General features: G+C 30.9%; 1 protein-coding gene across 1 annotated transcript; it reads left to right on the top strand.

Moving 5' to 3' along the window:
- Positions 1-1,362: 1,362 nt before the first annotated feature.
- Positions 1,363-17,700, top strand: LOC139494458 (leucine-rich repeat and guanylate kinase domain-containing protein-like). The gene is made up of 16 exons (XM_071282621.1): positions 1,363-1,791; positions 4,012-4,119; positions 4,543-4,624; positions 6,971-7,153; positions 7,638-7,762; positions 8,280-8,333; positions 9,223-9,312; positions 9,830-9,997; positions 10,865-10,971; positions 11,635-11,754; positions 12,956-13,052; positions 13,274-13,387; positions 14,069-14,270; positions 14,733-14,965; positions 16,064-16,152; positions 16,925-17,700. The coding sequence occupies exons 1-16, from the start codon at positions 1,561-1,563 to the stop codon at positions 17,304-17,306; spliced, it is 2,385 nt and encodes a 794-aa protein (XP_071138722.1). The 5' UTR covers positions 1,363-1,560; the 3' UTR covers positions 17,307-17,700.
- The last annotated feature ends 465 nt before the right edge of the window (positions 17,701-18,165 follow it).

Below are 18,165 nucleotides of genomic sequence, written 5' to 3'. Positions count from 1 at the left end.
TCGTAGATGCAAAATCATGCTTTCTGGGAGTTTCCCAGATCCTTTCTTAATATGAAAACGCAAGTTCTGTTTTAATGATTTTTATGCCCCACCTACGATAGTAGAGGGGCATTATGTTTTCTGGTCTGTGCGTCCGTCCGTTCGTTCGTCCGTCCGTCTGTCCCGCTTCAGGTTAAAGTTTTTGGTCAAGGTAGTTTTTGATGAAGTTTAAGTCCAATCGACTTCAAACTTAGTACACATGTCCCCTATGATATGATCTTTCTAATTTTAATGCCAAATTAGAGTTTTTACCCCAATTTCACGGTCCACTGAGCATGGAAAATGATAGTGCGAGTGGGGCATTCGTGTACTGAGGACACATTCTTAAGCTTGTTTTACAATATTTTGATCTCAAGCAAAATGAATATATTCAATGTCAGTAATTTTTAAGGACAACATCAAAAACAAACATGTAGGATAAAGCAAAAATGTAATTCACATAGTTAAGTATGTGGCTGCTAATTTTTGTATTTCGGCTTGCAGTTTTATACCTGTAAATTATGTGTTGTTTTTTTTTCAAATAACTACATGTATTTCAAGTAAGTTTTTATAACACATTTCAATTACAACTTGATGTAACTCCTAACTGGGATACTATTTATAGTAGTTAAGTTGTAAAAATTAGCTAAATAGTCTTAAATAGAAGAAAACTCATGATCAAGTTTAAAACAAAATTACGAAATTACACTGAAAGAAATGCAACATTAAGAGAACACAGAAGAGCAATCAATAAACAAATAAAGACAAACCGGGAACAGATAAAACATGAAACGACAAACAATAAGATAAATAACACTGGAAACTAATAATAAATAATAAACATGGACCCCCCCCCCCCCAAAAAAAACCCAGGGCTTACATCTGAAAACAGATCTTGCTTCTTGCAAGACACTCGCCATGGAAACAATTTGATATAAAACCTGCATGACAAGCTTTTGGTCTTGAAATTTCCTACGTGGGGCAATTGCCTCAATAATAAATAAGCTTTATTTAGAGTCGGTATGGTATATAAAACATAGACAAACATAAGCTCTAATGAGCTTTTAACCAATGTAGAAATAATGCAATTTCTTTCTTTCTACCAGAAACATATATAATATAATTATGATCAATTATATGTCTGTTTCTACAAGTAATAATCTTATTTGATTTCTGAATATATAAATCCTTATTCTGATGTAACTTATTAACATACAAGCAACTAATTGATTCCAATCGTAACACAAACAGTCTTTTTTTTATAAGAAATACGGCAAACGTGTCTATCGGCCAAAAACTAGACTGGCAAACTCTGTCTCAAATCGGATCGGAGGGTAATGAGCCAAGGGACAGCACTCGTCCGTCTTAACAACAACACATAAAAGAACAATCAATTCGAACATTTATTTTTTTGGTAGAGACCAAAGAAAATAAATTCAAGTTTCCGTCATATGTATTATTTTTTAAACAGTATTTCAAAACTATATTAAGCTTGAAGTAAATACATTCAGTGCGAATCTGTTTGTATCCAAGAAAACAAATATGGCCGACAACTGGAACGATGAAGAATTGGGAATACAAAATGGGCAGTTTTCGCCTATTGTTGAAGGCGGTTATGTGCATGTCGATGGAGAAACACACATTTTAAATTACGACACAAATGTTCTGTCACTTGATCAAGACAGACAGGCTACAGAAGTGGCACTTACTGCTGCTGATGAAGATCAGCCTCAGAGCTCATATTATGATTCAGAAGAAGAAGAGGATGTCGAGGTACCCTTGATGATAATAATAAGGAATCTAGTGTCCCAACATGTTATGACACAATTCTGCTGTTGTTGTTGAATAATATGAGGCAGGCATTACCTGTGAAAGGGGACGAAGTCTGTATGATTTTTTTAAATTCAAACATATATCTGAATTTCAACGGTACCTCGAATGACCCAATAACACTGTTATTATCCGAATAACACTTGTAATTACTGAATAACACTTGAAATTTTAATATAAGAACATTTTGGTGACTTTTAAACATTGAATATTAATTATAAGTATATTATCGATGTATTTTGTAAATTAAAAATGATTTACAGAAAGCAGATAAGTTCATAAAAAACTTTAAAAATTTAGTATGTAGATCCAATATGGTGACCACGGAAATCACAATGGCCGCCAAGTTCGATGTACATTCTAAAATTAAAATGATCTTTATGACCTTATCTGCTTTCTGTAAATCATTTTTAAGTTATTAAATACATCGATAATATATTAATATTCAATAATCAATTTTTAAAAGTCACCAAGATGTGCTAATATTAAAACTTCAAGTGTTATTCAGTCATTGCAAGTGTTATTTGGATAATAACAGTGTTATTCGGTCATTCGTGTTACCCGAATTTCAAAACGGAAATACCGTAATGTTTCTGATTTTGGTTCTGTTGTTAGGGATTTTAGTTGTGGCATTATTTAAGTTATGACGTCATATGCAATGTAAACAAAGAAACGCTATCATTAGGTAACGTTTTTTCATGTCAAGGAATTATTAAAAATGAAATTGATATTGCGTTCCTTCCTATTTTATACTAGACTGATAAATATATTTTTTACTCAAAGTTTCATGCAAACAAGACCGGAAAAAGGTAGTACATTGTCGATTTCTGCGCAGATGCGGGAATTCAAAACACGACATAAAAAAGTTTGAACGATTTTGAGTTCATTAGTACAATTAAAATTTCGAGAAAATTTTCCCAATTTTTTTTTTTTATTGAATTTTCTACTGTTATTGGGGACTTCTCTCATCATATTTATTTAATAGGCAGATGTACTCACTTTATATTGTGTAACATGTACAAATCATCGTCAAATGTACATTGTACCATATACCTTATCACTATTTGTCCACTATTACTGTAAATACTGGTTGCTACAAAGGTGTCTGTAAAATTTGGACTTCACAATAGACCTCAAAAGTTCAAGCTGCACAGATTATCTAGTCAACTGGGACATATTTCATGAAAGCAATAAGGTGTATTGAAAGAGCTGAAGTCTTTTTATAGGCGCTGACATGTAAAATTGGCATTGTGTATTTTGCCTAAACAATAGAAATTACTAGCCACGATCACTCAAGATGACGTTTCTACTCCATATATTTTTTGTTAAAAAAAACCTACATTTTGTACATGTTGATGATACATCAATTTTTGTTTTAATGATGCAAATTAAAGATAGGATCACCAACTTTATTTTACAGTATACAGTATACATGAACATCATTCATTGTCATTCAAGGTTATCATGGTTATGTTCTTTGTGAAAAAATCCAACAAAACATCAAAATAATTATAACGTCATTGTGTTGCAGGTCGTTAAAAGTAGATTTTTATCGTTTTTCACTACCAACAAGGTAACAAATTGATTATTAAAAAAAAATTCATTCTAACATGACGTCCTTCAAACGCTTGGAGTACACACCCGTGGTAAAATATGAATATATTGTTAGGGCTGTTCTGATTGTACTCCCACGTCATATGTGTTTTTATGAATGAGCTTCCCGACGTCATAGAACAATGACGTCAGAATATAAGCATTTTACGAGAAAATACACTCTTGTGAAACCAAAAATCATCGCAACAAGGAAACATAAACAAATGATGCTGAAATGTGTTATATTAGCCGTTTTTGTATACATATGAGACATATAAGTACAATAATCATTTAGGTTCATCCAAACTTATTTAAATATGTTATTGTAAATAGTTTAAGCAACATCATTTATTCAGTTTACTCAGTTATTTTACATCAATCTAAAAGTGTGTTTATTTGCGGGAACAACAAAACATTCCACCACCTAGAGCGCTTCAATCCAAAACAACTGCCGTATTTGTCCTATTAGAATCGAAATAATTCATGGGGGCTTGAATATATTGTGATTTTACTTCATACTTTCTTTAGTGTTATTTTGCATTTTCTAAAATGATTATTTTGTTTGCACAGCTATCTCCTGATGGAATCTTGGATGAGGAGACCATTGGAAGAGGGATGACTAATCTTGGAAGATCAGCTGATGGATCACAGCAAGTTTATCTTCATACAGCCATTCCTGTAATTACTTTAAAACTCTTTTTATGTCAGATTTTGTTTCTAAAGAACAGTTCAACATTTAAGGACTCTACTAAAATTAAATTAAAATTAGAAGTGAATTTTATTTGTCATTTATATTTCTCTCTATGATATTTAAAAAAAGTGACTATAATTGTCAGGTGCTAATATGATTGGAAAGATAATGATACATTTATATCTGACTTTCAGTGATACGTATACAGTCACTATGAAATGTACAAACCACAAATTCAGTTTGTTTTTCACAAGAAGTATTGTTTCCAAAATAATAGAAAATAAAACTTTCATATTTTAGTAAATAGTATCTGTAAGGACAAAGTACTTTGATGATCTTTAATATCATTTGAATTTTGAAGGGTCATTATATTATTTCAGATGAATTTTACATTAATTTTACTTTTATAGGGATTTTCTCTGAAAGACATTTCAATTTTAGCCAATTACATTCACCTTCAGAAAATAGAGATGCCTTACAATGAAATCACAGGTAATTACATGTATTTGTAAAAATATTAATATAATCATAATTTATAGCATCAATAGAGGCTTGCTTCAGAATGGAGTTGGAACACCCATCCTTCAAATGTAGTTTTTTTAATTATCAAAATAACAACAAAAATTACATAGGACCCCCTTTTTAGCTCACCTGACCTGAAAGGTCAAGTGAGCTTTTCTCATCACTTGTCCGTCGTCTGTAAACTTTTACAAAAATCTTCCTCCCTGAAACTACTGGGCCAAATTTAACCGAACTTGGCCACAATCTTCATTGGGGTATCTAGTTTAAAAAATGTGTCCGGTGACGTGGCCAACAAACCAAGATAGCCGCCATGGCTAAAAATAGAACATAAGGGTAAAATGTAGATTTTGGCTTATATCTCTGAAACCAAAGCATTAAGAGCAAATCTGACAAGGAGTAAAAATGTTAATCAGGTCAAGATATATCTGCCCTGAAATTTTCAGATTCATGAGACAACCCGTTGTTGGGTTGCTGCCCCAGAATTGGTAATTTTAAGGAAATTTTGCTGTTTTTGGTTATTATCTTGAATATTATTATAGATAGAGATAAAATGTAAACAGTAATAATGTTCAGCAAAGTAAGATCTACAAATAAGTGAACATTATCAAAATTGTCAGTCGACCCCTTAAGGAGTTATTGCCCTTTATAGTCAATTTTTAACAATTTTTATATGATTTTGTAATCTTTTACAAAAATCTTCTCCTCTGAAGCTACTGAACCAAATTTAACCAATCTTGGCCACAATCATCACTAGGGTATGTAGTTTGAAAAATTTGTTCGATGACCCTGCCTGTCAAACAAGATGGCCGACACGACTAAAAATAGAACATAGTGAAAAATGCAGTTTTTGGCTTATATCTCTGAAACTTAAGCATTAAGAGCAAATCTGACATGGGGAAAAATTGTTAATCACATTAAGATCTAACTGCCTACAAATTTTCAGACAAATCCATCAACCTGTTGTTGGGTTGCTGCCCCTGAATTGGTAATTTTAAAGTTATTTTGCAGTTTTTGGTTATTATCTTGAATATTATAATAGATAGAGATAAACTGTAAACAACAATAATGTTCAGCAAAGTAAGATCTTCAAATAAGTCAAACATGACCAAAATTGTCAGTCGACCCCGTAAGGAGTAATTGCCCTTTATAGTCAATTTTTTATATACAATTTTGTAATCTTTTACAAAAATCTTCGCCTCTGAAACTACTGGACCAAATTTATTCAAATTTGGCCACAATTGTCATTGGGGTATTTAGTTTTAAAAATGCGTCTGGTGACCTGGCCAACCAAGCAAGATGGCTGCCATGGGTAAAATTGAACATAGGGGTAAAATGTAGATTTTGGCGTGTACGGTGTATCTCTGAAACCAAAGCATTTAGAGCAAATCTGACATTGGGTAAAAATGTTCATCAGATTAAGACCTATCTGCCGACAAACAGACAAATTTGACAACTCGTTGTGTTTCTGTCCCTGAATTGGTTATTTTAAGGAAATTTTACGTTATTATCTTAGATATCATTATAGTATCTGATAATATCTAATATCTAATACTATTAATTATGTTTTAACCTTATTTCACATGATTTACAAAGCTTTAGTAAATTCAGGTGAGAGACACAGGCTCTTGAGAGCCTCTTGTTTCAATAAGGAACCCAATACAACACTCACACACCCTTCCTTTAAAATATTCTGGGTGATTATTTAAAAACAAACTAGAAAGACTGATCATTAAGCATATTATTTTCCTTCTAGACAGCAAAGTCAGCAGAGAGTGAAAAATTGACAATGACAGACTAGAAAGTACTGTTAAAAATAGAAAGTTACAGAATCTTGTGTGTTTGGTTTAAAAGTGCAACTCTAATTATAATATTACAAAAAGAAAATGAACCTTGGCAAACTTGTAATAACCGTTAAATAGATATTTACTGATATATTACCATGTTTTTATTGTAATTTCTTAAAAGTTTGAACTGGAGTTGGAACAATTTCCCACTAATGCTGTACCTTACATTTATTACAAATCATTCATTTGGATAATGACAAGTTAGCTATGTTGTTCAGTTTACCCTTGTTTGTGTGTCAGTTTTCTCCAGTCTGCCAGACAGGAAATAGTGAAAGGGCTGATCAAGAGTATTTTTGCTTTCTGTAACCAACAATTTTGATGTAACTGACTGCTCATATATATATGTGATTTACTATTATTGAATATCTTTTTCTTTCTTTAACATTGACACAAATTTATATTAATGGAAATTAAGTTATAATGATAAAAATAAAATTTGGATGCAGATTCCAAGATTTTTTTTATTTTGCAGATTTGTCTCCCTTGAATGATTTGAAGTATTTGTTAATACTAGATGCATCACACAACAAACTTACTAAACTACTGGATTTCTCACCACCAAAGAACTTACAAAAAGTAGACTTGTCCTACAATGATATAGAGGAAATGACAGATTTGACACCACACCACTATCTAATGAGTCTGGTTCTAGATCGTATCCTTGACATTTTTATCTTCCAATTTGATGGCAATTTTCCAGTTACAGTGAAACTGAGAGATAATGTTTTCTGTGTAAAGATAACAATTTATATATTCTCTAACTTTGATAAATGTTTCAAAATAATAAAACTCAACCATTAAGCAGTTTTTTATCACAGATAAAACGTTTGATTTAAGAAACTCTGACAGATGCTTCAAAAGCTTATTTATTTATTAATTCAGGTTTTCTTTTCATTTAACTGCATTAATCTGAATTAAATATAACCTATTTCATGATCCGTTTTATACAATGACAGAAGTTATAAACCATAATCATAGCTTTTTTCAACAAAGTTTTTTAACCATTATAGACATCAAAAATTTATCATAGTTTTGTGTAGCTTTAGTAATTTATTGCAAGGTAAGGATTTAACAGAAACAATAAATTTTGCGTTTATAATATTGTTTTTGATGTTTTTGTTTCCTTAACTGAGAATCAGATAATAAATTGAAGGAAATTAAAGGTTTGGAGAATTGTAAGAGGTTAACTAAACTCAGTATAGCTCACAACAAGATAGATAAAATACAAGGATTAGATAACTTACCCATTCAACAGCTAGATCTGGTAAGTTTATATAGTGAAAAGTGTAAAAATAAAAATTCATGACAATTCCATGAGGTAATTAACTTCAGATGCAAAGTTAGAATAAATTTCATTCAGCCATATCATGGGTGAATGTGATTTTGTTATACAGGTATCTCCATCCAGCAGCATGATTGCCCGTTTTTCTGTGTATGGTGTATATAAACGCAGAAATATGTTGAAGTTAGAACATTTAATTTGATACACTATGTTGAGGGCAAGATTTCCAAATATCAGCAAGATTCCCATTTTTCAGGGACAGTCAATTCCTTGTCCATCACTTTATTGTGCCTATTTGTTTGCTGAATTGTGTAATTAACTTGTTCTCATCCTGACATGAAATTTTTGTAAAAAAAATTGCAACGCAACATTAGCTTAACAATACTCCTGTATACGCTGCCTAACCATTTACACTTAGTTAACAGGGAAAATGATATTCAAATAATAATTTACATGTCTTTATCTTTTTTCTTAATTGTCATTATATGAATTTTTGTAGAGTCATAATCATCTGAAGAAAATAGAAAACATAGAGACATTAGACAGACTCAGAGTAAGAAATTACATAGTAATATTGTGAAGTGGTTAAATTTGTTGTTTGTTCTGAAGTTATCTATTAAAGCAGTTTGTTGATCAAACTTTTTAACATGATTGAATATTATACATATTGATATATATATAAGTGAGCAGAAAAAAATATTAAAAAGTAATCTTTACATATATATCTTTATTTACAAAAATAAAAAATTAATAAATAAATATTTTGAAATCCAAAATACAGAGTCAAATTGTAAAACAGTTTTTGCATCCAAACAAATCCCTAATTAATCTGTAACAATCAGATTGATATATTTAATGAATTTCAACATAGTTGATGCATGATTAAGGTACAAAATAATTCTTGTGAAAAAGATTACTAGAGTTTATGAAGGAACAATCCTAAAATGTATATAATATTTCAATTAAAGTAGATAGAAACATTAACGTTTTACATTGTCTTATCAGGGCCTTTTATAGCTGACTATGCGGTATTTTTTACATAATAATAACTAATGATGAGTGTGTAGAAATAATGCCAAAACATAAAAACTAGACTTCACCATATAGCAACTTAGGAGGAACTTGACTTCAAATATTACATCTCCCTCAAGTTGTTTTGTTCCATGTACAATCAGTGTCTCAACTATTCATATTTGACTTATCTTTGTAAATAATGATGCTTTCTCTTGTAGAAATTTTATTAAATACATTCATTTTTCAATATGGTAAGTGCAGATTTTTAAAAATCAACTAAATATACCTGGTTGATAATGCAAGTGTATACTATTAAAATGAGAAAGCTGATTTACTAGTATTTTGTAATCATTGGATAACATCAAGTTAAGTTATTTTATTGATTTCAACTTAAAAGTAAGTATTGATGTATATATTTAATTTTGCAGACAATTAATTTATGTGGAAACAACATAAGAAGTTTGAAGGGTTTAGAAGACCATGATTTGATGGAGTGTATTGATGTGGAAGATAATGAGGTTAGTAATGGCCACACAAAACATAAACATAAAGGTTGTATCAATTTGAAATAATATTGCATCTGCAAACATAAGGTAAACACCATATTCTCCTCTTTCAAAACTATGAACTTATTGAGGTAGCCCCTTTGGCTCAGATATTTTATGAAAAGAAATTAAAAATTCAAATCCTGTGTTATTTAAACAATGATACTTTTCAAGATGGTTTCCTTGAAAAAGGCTTACAGAATCACTTTTTATTTTAGTCTGTCTTCATATAAGCCTGGAAGGTCATATAACAAATCATTCATGAGTGGAATATCTTGTTCAAATTAAAAAATAAAATTAAGAAAGGCACAATAAAAAGGCAGTAAGTTGAAAGAACCAAATTTTTCATAAAGGACTAGGTTTTAATTTTCATAGATAATTTATTTCATTTATTTGGTGAAAATGTTGAATAAAGGGGAGATAATTTGTGTAAATGTTACAATTAAATTTCCACTGTAATGACTAAATTTTCTTTAATCACTTATCATAGGTAATAGATATCACAGAAATCAAGTTTGTAAAAGGATTACGTATGTTGAGGCAGCTTAATTTGTTACGGAATCCCATTCAAGAACTTCCTGATTATAGGCTCTGTATTTTATTTAGACTTCAAAATTTAACACAGCTTGACAGACACAAAGTGGAGGTTGAAGAAAAGGTTAGTAAAGGGATATTCATCATTTAAATCTTAGACATTTTAAGATCTCTTTTATGGCCATAGTGTATTTAAGCATAATATATAAAAATAAGAAGCTGGGATATAATTGCCAATGAGACAACAATCGACTAGAGACCATAGGACATAGAAGATAACAGCTATAGGTCAACATATGACCATGAGCAAGACCAATAACGCATAGTCAGCTATAAAATGGCTGTGAAATGACAACTTTTAAACAATTCTTACAAGAAAACTAACAGCCTGATTTATAGACAAAACAGTGAATGAAAAACAAATATGATACACAGCAAAAAACAAAAACCGCTGTGTTACAGGCTCCTGAATTGTGATAGGGACATACAGAAAACATGGCAGGATAAAACTAGTTTGCTAAACGCTGGTGCAAAACCCTCCCCCTAACCTGGGACAGTTGTGTTACAACAGAACATCAGAACAAACTATAAAAATAAGTTGAAAGGGCTTTACTCATCAGGTTGATTAAAAGCAGAAAAACATCTTACAAAAACACAGACTTGATGTGGCAGGGAATTTATACATCCCAACAACAAATAAAACGCTAAGTACAGATCTGAGAGTACTCACATTTTCTGACGGATACCAGACGGGGTATATAATTAAAATTTACCCTTATTATTAAATATTAGTGAATGAGACTCGCAAAAAAGTTTTTTTCCTAAACGGTTTCAGTTATATATGTTATTATACAACAATCTGTTGATACAGCACATATCTATTTCCTTTTTTGTTGATTTTAACAGTTTCAAAATAAATGGAAACTACTTTTTCTCTGGTATAAAACATGTTGCTCTACTTCTTTGACATTTTTTTTACTTTTTTTTTCAGGTTGCAGCAGCAAATATGTTTAATCCACCATTAGAAGTTATAGCATCCAGAGATCATATAATGCATGTTGTTTATCAGTTCCTCCAACCAAGTAGAGTCTGGGACAGGTACATATTATAGTTTAAAATTCAATTTACAGTCGTATAATGCATGTTGTTTATCAGTTCCTCCAACCAAGTAGAGTCTGGGACAGGTACATATTATAGTTTATAATTCAATTTACAGTCGTATAATGCATGTTGTTTATCAGTTCCTCCAACCAAGTAGAGTCTGGGACAGGTACATATTATAGTTTAAAATTCAATTTACAGTCGTATAATGCATGTTGTTTATCAGTTCCTCCAACCAAGTAGAGTCCGGGACAGGTACATATTATAGTTTAAAATTCAATTTACAGTCGTATAATGCATGTTGTTCATCAGTTCCTCCAATCAAGCAGAGTCTGGGACAGGTACATATTATAGTTTAAAATTCAATTTACAGTCGTATAATGCATGTTGTTTATCAGTTCCTCCAACCAAGTAGAGTCTGGGACAAGTACATATTATAGTTTAAAAATCAATTTACAGTCGCTGACAATCAAAACAATTTTAGTACAGTCTAAGACAAGTAAATTATCTTTTAGATTGTAAATACCAGTTAAAAATATTTTATAGAGCTAGTCAACAGTAATTAATTTCAACTACAGGTAAAAAAAAATGTTTGTAGTACCAATTATATCTTAAATTTATATTTTATTTGTCTTGATCAAATTCAATGCTTTATTTCAGTACATTACCGAGTGTAGAAACACCTTACCCAATGTTAGTTCTGGTTGGACCCCAGGGATCAGGGAAGAAAGATTTGGCAATGAAACTTGTAGATGAATTTGGAGACTACTTTGGTTATGGGTAAGTTGTATCTACTTCATTGTTCCAAAATATTAAATATCACATAAGATTATAGAAGTTAGAATATCAAATGACTACACTGAACCTTTATTAGTTTTACGTCCTTGTCAGAGAAACATTTTAAAGAATTTAAACCAAACTGAACCATTTTGAAATTTGGTACAATTTTCTTGATCAACCTTCATTATGATAGCTCAGAAACAAAAACAGGTAAATCAATAAATATGATTGATTTATAAACTATGTGTAAAGATGATACTATTAAATAGATATCTTCAAGTGGTTTTTTTTTCAAATTAGAAATAAAAAACATCAAATTATTATTATAGATTATTACATGGCATTTTTCATATTGCCCTGGTATCAGCCCTAGACTCCCATATCAAGCCAGAGGGCTTTAGCCCGAGGGCTTGATATGGGTCGTGGGCTGATACCAGGGACCATATGAAAAATGACATGTAATAATCTATTTATCACATATTTTTAAGCAAGAGAAAACAAATAGCTTACACCAAATTATGTTTGATATTTCATCAAAAATCAAAAAGATATTTTACGAAAATAAAATAAAAAATGTATCACTGTGAGTTTAAAAAAGTTCGTATCACAGTAGGTAAACAACGTTTTGTGAAAAGTTTCAGAAATGATTAACAATAAATATATTAATTCTAAGAATTGCAAATATTAAACGACTTTAAAATGTTACATTACAAATGTTAAAAATGCTTAAGAAGAATCCTATATCGCTACTCATTCCAGTGTGGCGTCATATATTTTATAAATTCTTTATGATGTCAAAATTTTACGGGAACTTTTGTGATTTTCACTGTTGATTTCTACTTTTTTCTTCTACTGATTCGTAACTTTCTAAATTTCTTTTCATTGTGTTCAACTTTTTTACAAATAGTCTTTGATTGACAGTTTACCGGAAGTTAAACTCGGGGGCTTGATATGGATTTCGAGGGCTGATATCGATATCGGCCCGAGGGCTGATAACCAACCTTGACTTCCGGCTATTATTGGCCATGCAAAAACGTACATATCAGTACAAAATATGTGATAATAATGATTAATTCTTTATTTTAATGTAGTGATTAATATATATATATAGTAAAAAAGATCTTTACACTTGTTTTAAAATGATGCATATTGATGACAATATATTTTGATATTGAAATGTGTAGCTTGATATTACTTTTAGGATTTCCCACACAACAAGAAGACCACATCAGGAAGAAAAAATGGGACAGGACTATCACTATGTTACCCTTGAAAAGTTTGAATATGATATCAAAATGGTAAGGAAACAGCCTTTGAGTCGAGATAATTTCTTAACAATAATAATCAGGGGAGATTAAAATTTGGGAACTGTTACAAACTTTATTTACAAAAATAAATGTTTTGAAAATTATTTGTTCATCTTTTTAAGACAGCTAACTTCTTGTTATAACATCAGAATTTTAGGCATGACATCTACTTTCAATCTTATTATAGCTGTATGTACTATATTTCATTCCAGGGTCAGTTTATCCAGACATATCAGTATAATAGTAACTGGTATGGTTTACAGATGGAGTCAGTTGAATGTGTTGCAAGAGAAGGTCTAGCTTGTGTTGTACATATGGAACTTGAGGTAACTATGCTTAACAGTAGGCAACAACAAATATTTCTTGTAGATTAATTGAAAACCATTTGTATTACTTGAAAGGACTGAACTTAAACAACAAAGTTTTGTAGAGCAACAACATAAACATGCATACAACTTTGTATTGCAAATGACATATTAGGTGTACCTGTGGGTACTGGCAAAATGAGGCGGTCAAAATAAGAAAGAACAATTTAACTTTTTTTAACAATTTTCAAGATACATACAAAAATACATAAATAGTTCATGTTAAGAAATCAAATGTTTTTTGTTTGTTTTAAAGTGTTTCATGTTTTCTAGAAAATAAAGTAGGACCTATAATGTTATACACATTTCTAAAAGGATAACAAGTTACATAGAGTTATGTTTGTAGATAGATCTGTGAATTCTATAATAGAACTAGGTTAATACTATAATAATTTACCATCAAATTATACACTGGTTTGAAAGTGTTTTAGAACAAGTCATTGCTATGCGTAAACAAAACTACACCATAAAAATACCAATTGTTTGTGTAAAAAATGTAAAAAGAGCACCTCCACTCAACAAAAAGTGTTCATCAGTTAATATATTTATCTATAAAGATTTTATTGAAGTAGCCACATTTCCTCATATGTTATCCCTGCCATAAAAGTTTTTTTTTATTTTATTGGGTTTTTTTCTATACAGGGTGTGCTTACACTTAAAAATACTTATTTTGAACCAAGATATGTGTTGATTATGCCATTGAGTAAAGATTCTCATGAGAAACGTTTACGGGACAGAGGTATCTACTCAGACGCACAGATGGACTACACTCTAAAGAGGTCAGACATGTATTTAGAATACAACCAAGAACATCCTGGCTTCTTTGATATGATGATCAACAGTGGTTAGTTAGAGATTTTTATTATACTGAACTGTCTAAACACAATGAATAAAAAAAATTTACAGATTTGATTGTTTTGTTTCTGATGAAAGTTACAATTGTTACTGATGTCATTGTTGTCAAATGGCTAGTTTATGGTTAAGCAAAAGAAGGATAGTTTATCAGGTTTCTATTGTAATAAATCAATAACATTTTGCTACAGCAACTACAGTTAATGCAAAATGTGTAATTGTATGAAAGTCTTATTAAACTACAATAGTCACATTTCGATACATATTTGTTTTATTGACATTTTCGTTACTTTTAAAAGCTAATTATTGAAATCAAAATTTTAAATCTTCATCAAATAGCATGCATAACTAATAAAATTTAGAAGTGCTTTGATTTTGTGTTGTCAGTTTCTTTTGACTAGTCATATTGCAAACTTGTTAGAGTATAATATGAATTTAATCTGTTTGATTATAGATGATATCCAGGAAGCCTATAGGAGGTTAAGAAGATTAGTAACTGACTACCTAGGTATCAGTTTAACATCAGAACAAAGTGAATCTGGAGATGATGAGGAAACAATTGTAGAAGGACAACAAACACAGATGGGAACCAGAACATGGTCCAAGCCTAGTCTACCAGACAGTCTGTCACAGCCATATACAAGAGGCAAAACACAATCTCCTGTGCAGTCTGGCAGAGGAATATTGGTAATTTTATTTCTTGAATTTTCAAGCTATTTATGTATAACTTGTTGAAGGTAAATAATGATTTGGCAATATGTATTAGTAAAGAGTTCACTAAAAGACTAAATAAGGGGTTTATTATATAAAAAGATAATACTCCAAATTGACAACAACACTTCAAATGGTCTGCAATTTTATTTGCTATGGTCTACATGTTTCGCCTGAAAGGCAGGTTTCATCAGGACAATTTTTATACAGAAATTAATCCCTGAAGTACTCAAAGTGGTGCAGTGAATATGACGTGGTCATGGTGAGAGAAACAATGAAAAGTGAATGTAGCAATACAGAGTTATGAATAGATAAGATAAATACAGAAAATTTAAGTTTGAGTCTCTTCCAACCTGGCCGATCTTAATAAATGAACTAGGAATTCACAACCATGCCATTAAACAGACCAACTACTGCAGACGATCTAAAAATTATATTATCCATAGCGGCGACCATAATCTTCCTTTGTTGCCAATGCGCAAGGAAGTAGTAACCTTCAACAATGGCCAGGTTGGAAGAGAAGCCTTGCGAAGTGGTACGAACCATGGGAATTTCGTCCAATTAGATACCAAGCCTTGAGAACAGTTTCATGTATCATATAATAGTAAAACGAACTCAAGTTACATTGTAAACAAACTTTAATTTTCTGTATTTATCTTACCTATTTATAACTCTGTATTGCTACTTTCACTTTTCATTGTTTCTCTCACCATGACCACATCAAATTCACTGCACCACTTTGAGTACTTCAGGGATTAATTTCTGTATTAAAATTGTCCTGATGAAGCCTGCCTTGCAGGTGAAACATGTAGACCATAGCAAATAAAATGCAGACCATTTGACGTGTTGTTGTCAATTTGGAGTATTATTTTAATGTTGCATTAATTTGCATAGTTTGACAACCCTGCATACCAAGGTATCCACTTCAGGGACTCTATCGAAATGATTCACACAGGCGTTGGTTCACCTCATGGAGTTTAATTATATAAAAAGATTATAAACAACCATTTATGTACATATGTTTTTTTTTGTAATTTATGCCAATAAATAAGTTCTGCATGCTTGTTATTGCAGGAAGAGATGTCCATCAAAAGAAGACACAGTGCTGCCAGAGATGCTGTGTCTGGATATATACCTCCATTGTTTGAACAGATAACTACCCAGTAAGTATTCAAATAAGTGGATGTTAGGGTAAACACCAATGAGATGGTAAAAAAAATGACACATGAAACAAAAAGACATTTAGAGGTCAGCCTACAGTCCTTAGCAAGACAGGTGGTAGAAACTATATCAGAGATCATTCTCCGACAATGCATTTCTTAGCAAAATAAATTTATATATGTATAGGGCAACCACTAACAAGATTTTGAATAAAAACAGGCACATGAAAATAGTTGTGAGATTAAATTACATTCAGGCTTGGTCAGTGGACTGTAAAAAAAAGTCCAAGAAAGATTTATCAAACAAGAATGAGAGTGAACAAAAAGACAAAACCCTGAGGATACTTGTTATTTAGTTTGGATGAAATTTTATTGTATCTGTAGATTATATACATTAAGCATTGCAAAAAGTTACACAAAAAAAAAATATTTTTATGATGACAGCAGTTCATCACTACAACTAAAAGTTCACATTCATTAAAGAAAACAGGGTGGAAAATTGACTTCATTGTATCTGGCAGAAAAAAAATAAAAAAATCTTATCAAACATTATATTTCACTGTTTTATTTTTTGTTAATTTATTGAATTTTTTAAATGTAAAGAAAAAAAGTGTTGCAAATAAGTCATTTACCAATAAACAAAGAAACTTTGAGTAATAATAATCCAATCAAAATGATCCTAATTTTTTTTTTCTAATATGATTTTCTACATCATTTCAGCTGTTCATAGCTTTATAAGCTAGCATATTTAAAAATATGTAATCCTATATTATAGATACCCAAAGACAGCTCCTCAGACAGTAGAGGGACAGGTGGGCTTAAATGTCTCAGGAGATCTCCGATCATTTTCTGCTCCAGTAGATAAACCACTTCAGACAGGGGAGGAGGAAGATAGTTCCAGTGATGATGAGTCTGATTCTACATTATCTGTTGCATCAGCTGGGGACATGAAGTCAAATTCTCCAGACGGATCATTACACGACGGAAAAGGATTTAATTTACCAACAGACTCTGTGAATCCAATCAATTTAATGGATGGAAAGGGAACTAAAAAAGATCTGCCACCACCTCTACAAAGACCACCATCACAAGGTCGGCCAGGGTCAGAGAAACATAACATTTTACCACCTATACATGCTGTTAAAGCAGGATATTGATTTGAGATTTAGAGATTTATTTCAATTATTCTGTATTACATGAAAAATTGACAAAGAAGAGAATGTTAAATAACCTGGTTTATTTCATTTTCATTCTAATTATGTATTATAAGGCATTGCTTACTATAAGCTGATTTTCATACATTTAGAAATTTCGATAATCATGCATTGTTATGTAATATTTAAGATATGTGTTGTGAAATCGTAAAACAGAATTTACAGTTATCTGATACCATACAGCTGTTGTTATAAATTTTAAAAATAGTTAAGATTAGGTCAACTTTGTTATTGATATTTAACTTGCTTATTCAAAATTTCTGCTAATCTGACTGTGATATTTTTTTATTGTGTTTTTGTACAAAAATAAGAAATATTTATATAAAAATTTAATGTATTTTTGTTGTTTATTATAAGAATATGCATATCTTCTTCTATATCAAATAAGTTGAATTGAAACAGATACTACATGTTTCCACAAGATGATTTCACATGATTAATACCCCCTCCCTCTTGGTTGTACCTCCCTTTAAGGGATAATTTGTTTCCACATTCTGTATGTTAAACAGTTCATCTGTTAGTAAAGAAATGATTTTGTTTGAAGTTAGCAAATGTTTACAGCTCTTCTATAAAAGCATGCAAAGCAAACCTTTGATCAACTTGCTTGCTATGTTTGCTTGGATGTTTACAAACAATAGGTAGGCATTTTCATTCTGTTTTATATATACTAGGATTTTATTAGGCAATAAAAATTGGCATGAAATAAAGTTTATGTTAATTGTCCAATCAAATTCCAGTATATAGTAAAAATTCTGAAACCAACACCTACCTGTTGTTTACAAACATCCAAACAAACATAGCA

The sequence above is a fragment of the Mytilus edulis genome, chromosome 1, assembly GCF_963676685.1.
Source record: "Mytilus edulis chromosome 1, xbMytEdul2.2, whole genome shotgun sequence".
Lineage (NCBI taxonomy): Eukaryota > Metazoa > Mollusca > Bivalvia > Mytilida > Mytilidae > Mytilus > Mytilus edulis.
Note: the sequence above shows the minus strand (reverse complement) of the source record. Positions and strands in the feature narration are given on the sequence as shown.

What these genes read in the sequence shown, in the direction of transcription:
- LOC139494458 (XM_071282621.1), top strand. Translation starts at nt 1,561, where the DNA reads ATGGCCGACAACTGGAACGATGAAGAATTGGGAATACAAAATGGGCAG. An exon ending in CCATTCAACAGCTAGATCTG is followed by an intron (nt 7,763 to 8,279) that starts GTAAGTTTATAT and finishes GAATTTTTGTAG; the next exon opens with AGTCATAATCATCTGAAGAA. An exon ending in CCAAGTAGAGTCTGGGACAG is followed by an intron (nt 10,972 to 11,634) that starts GTACATATTATA and finishes GCTTTATTTCAG; the next exon opens with TACATTACCGAGTGTAGAAA.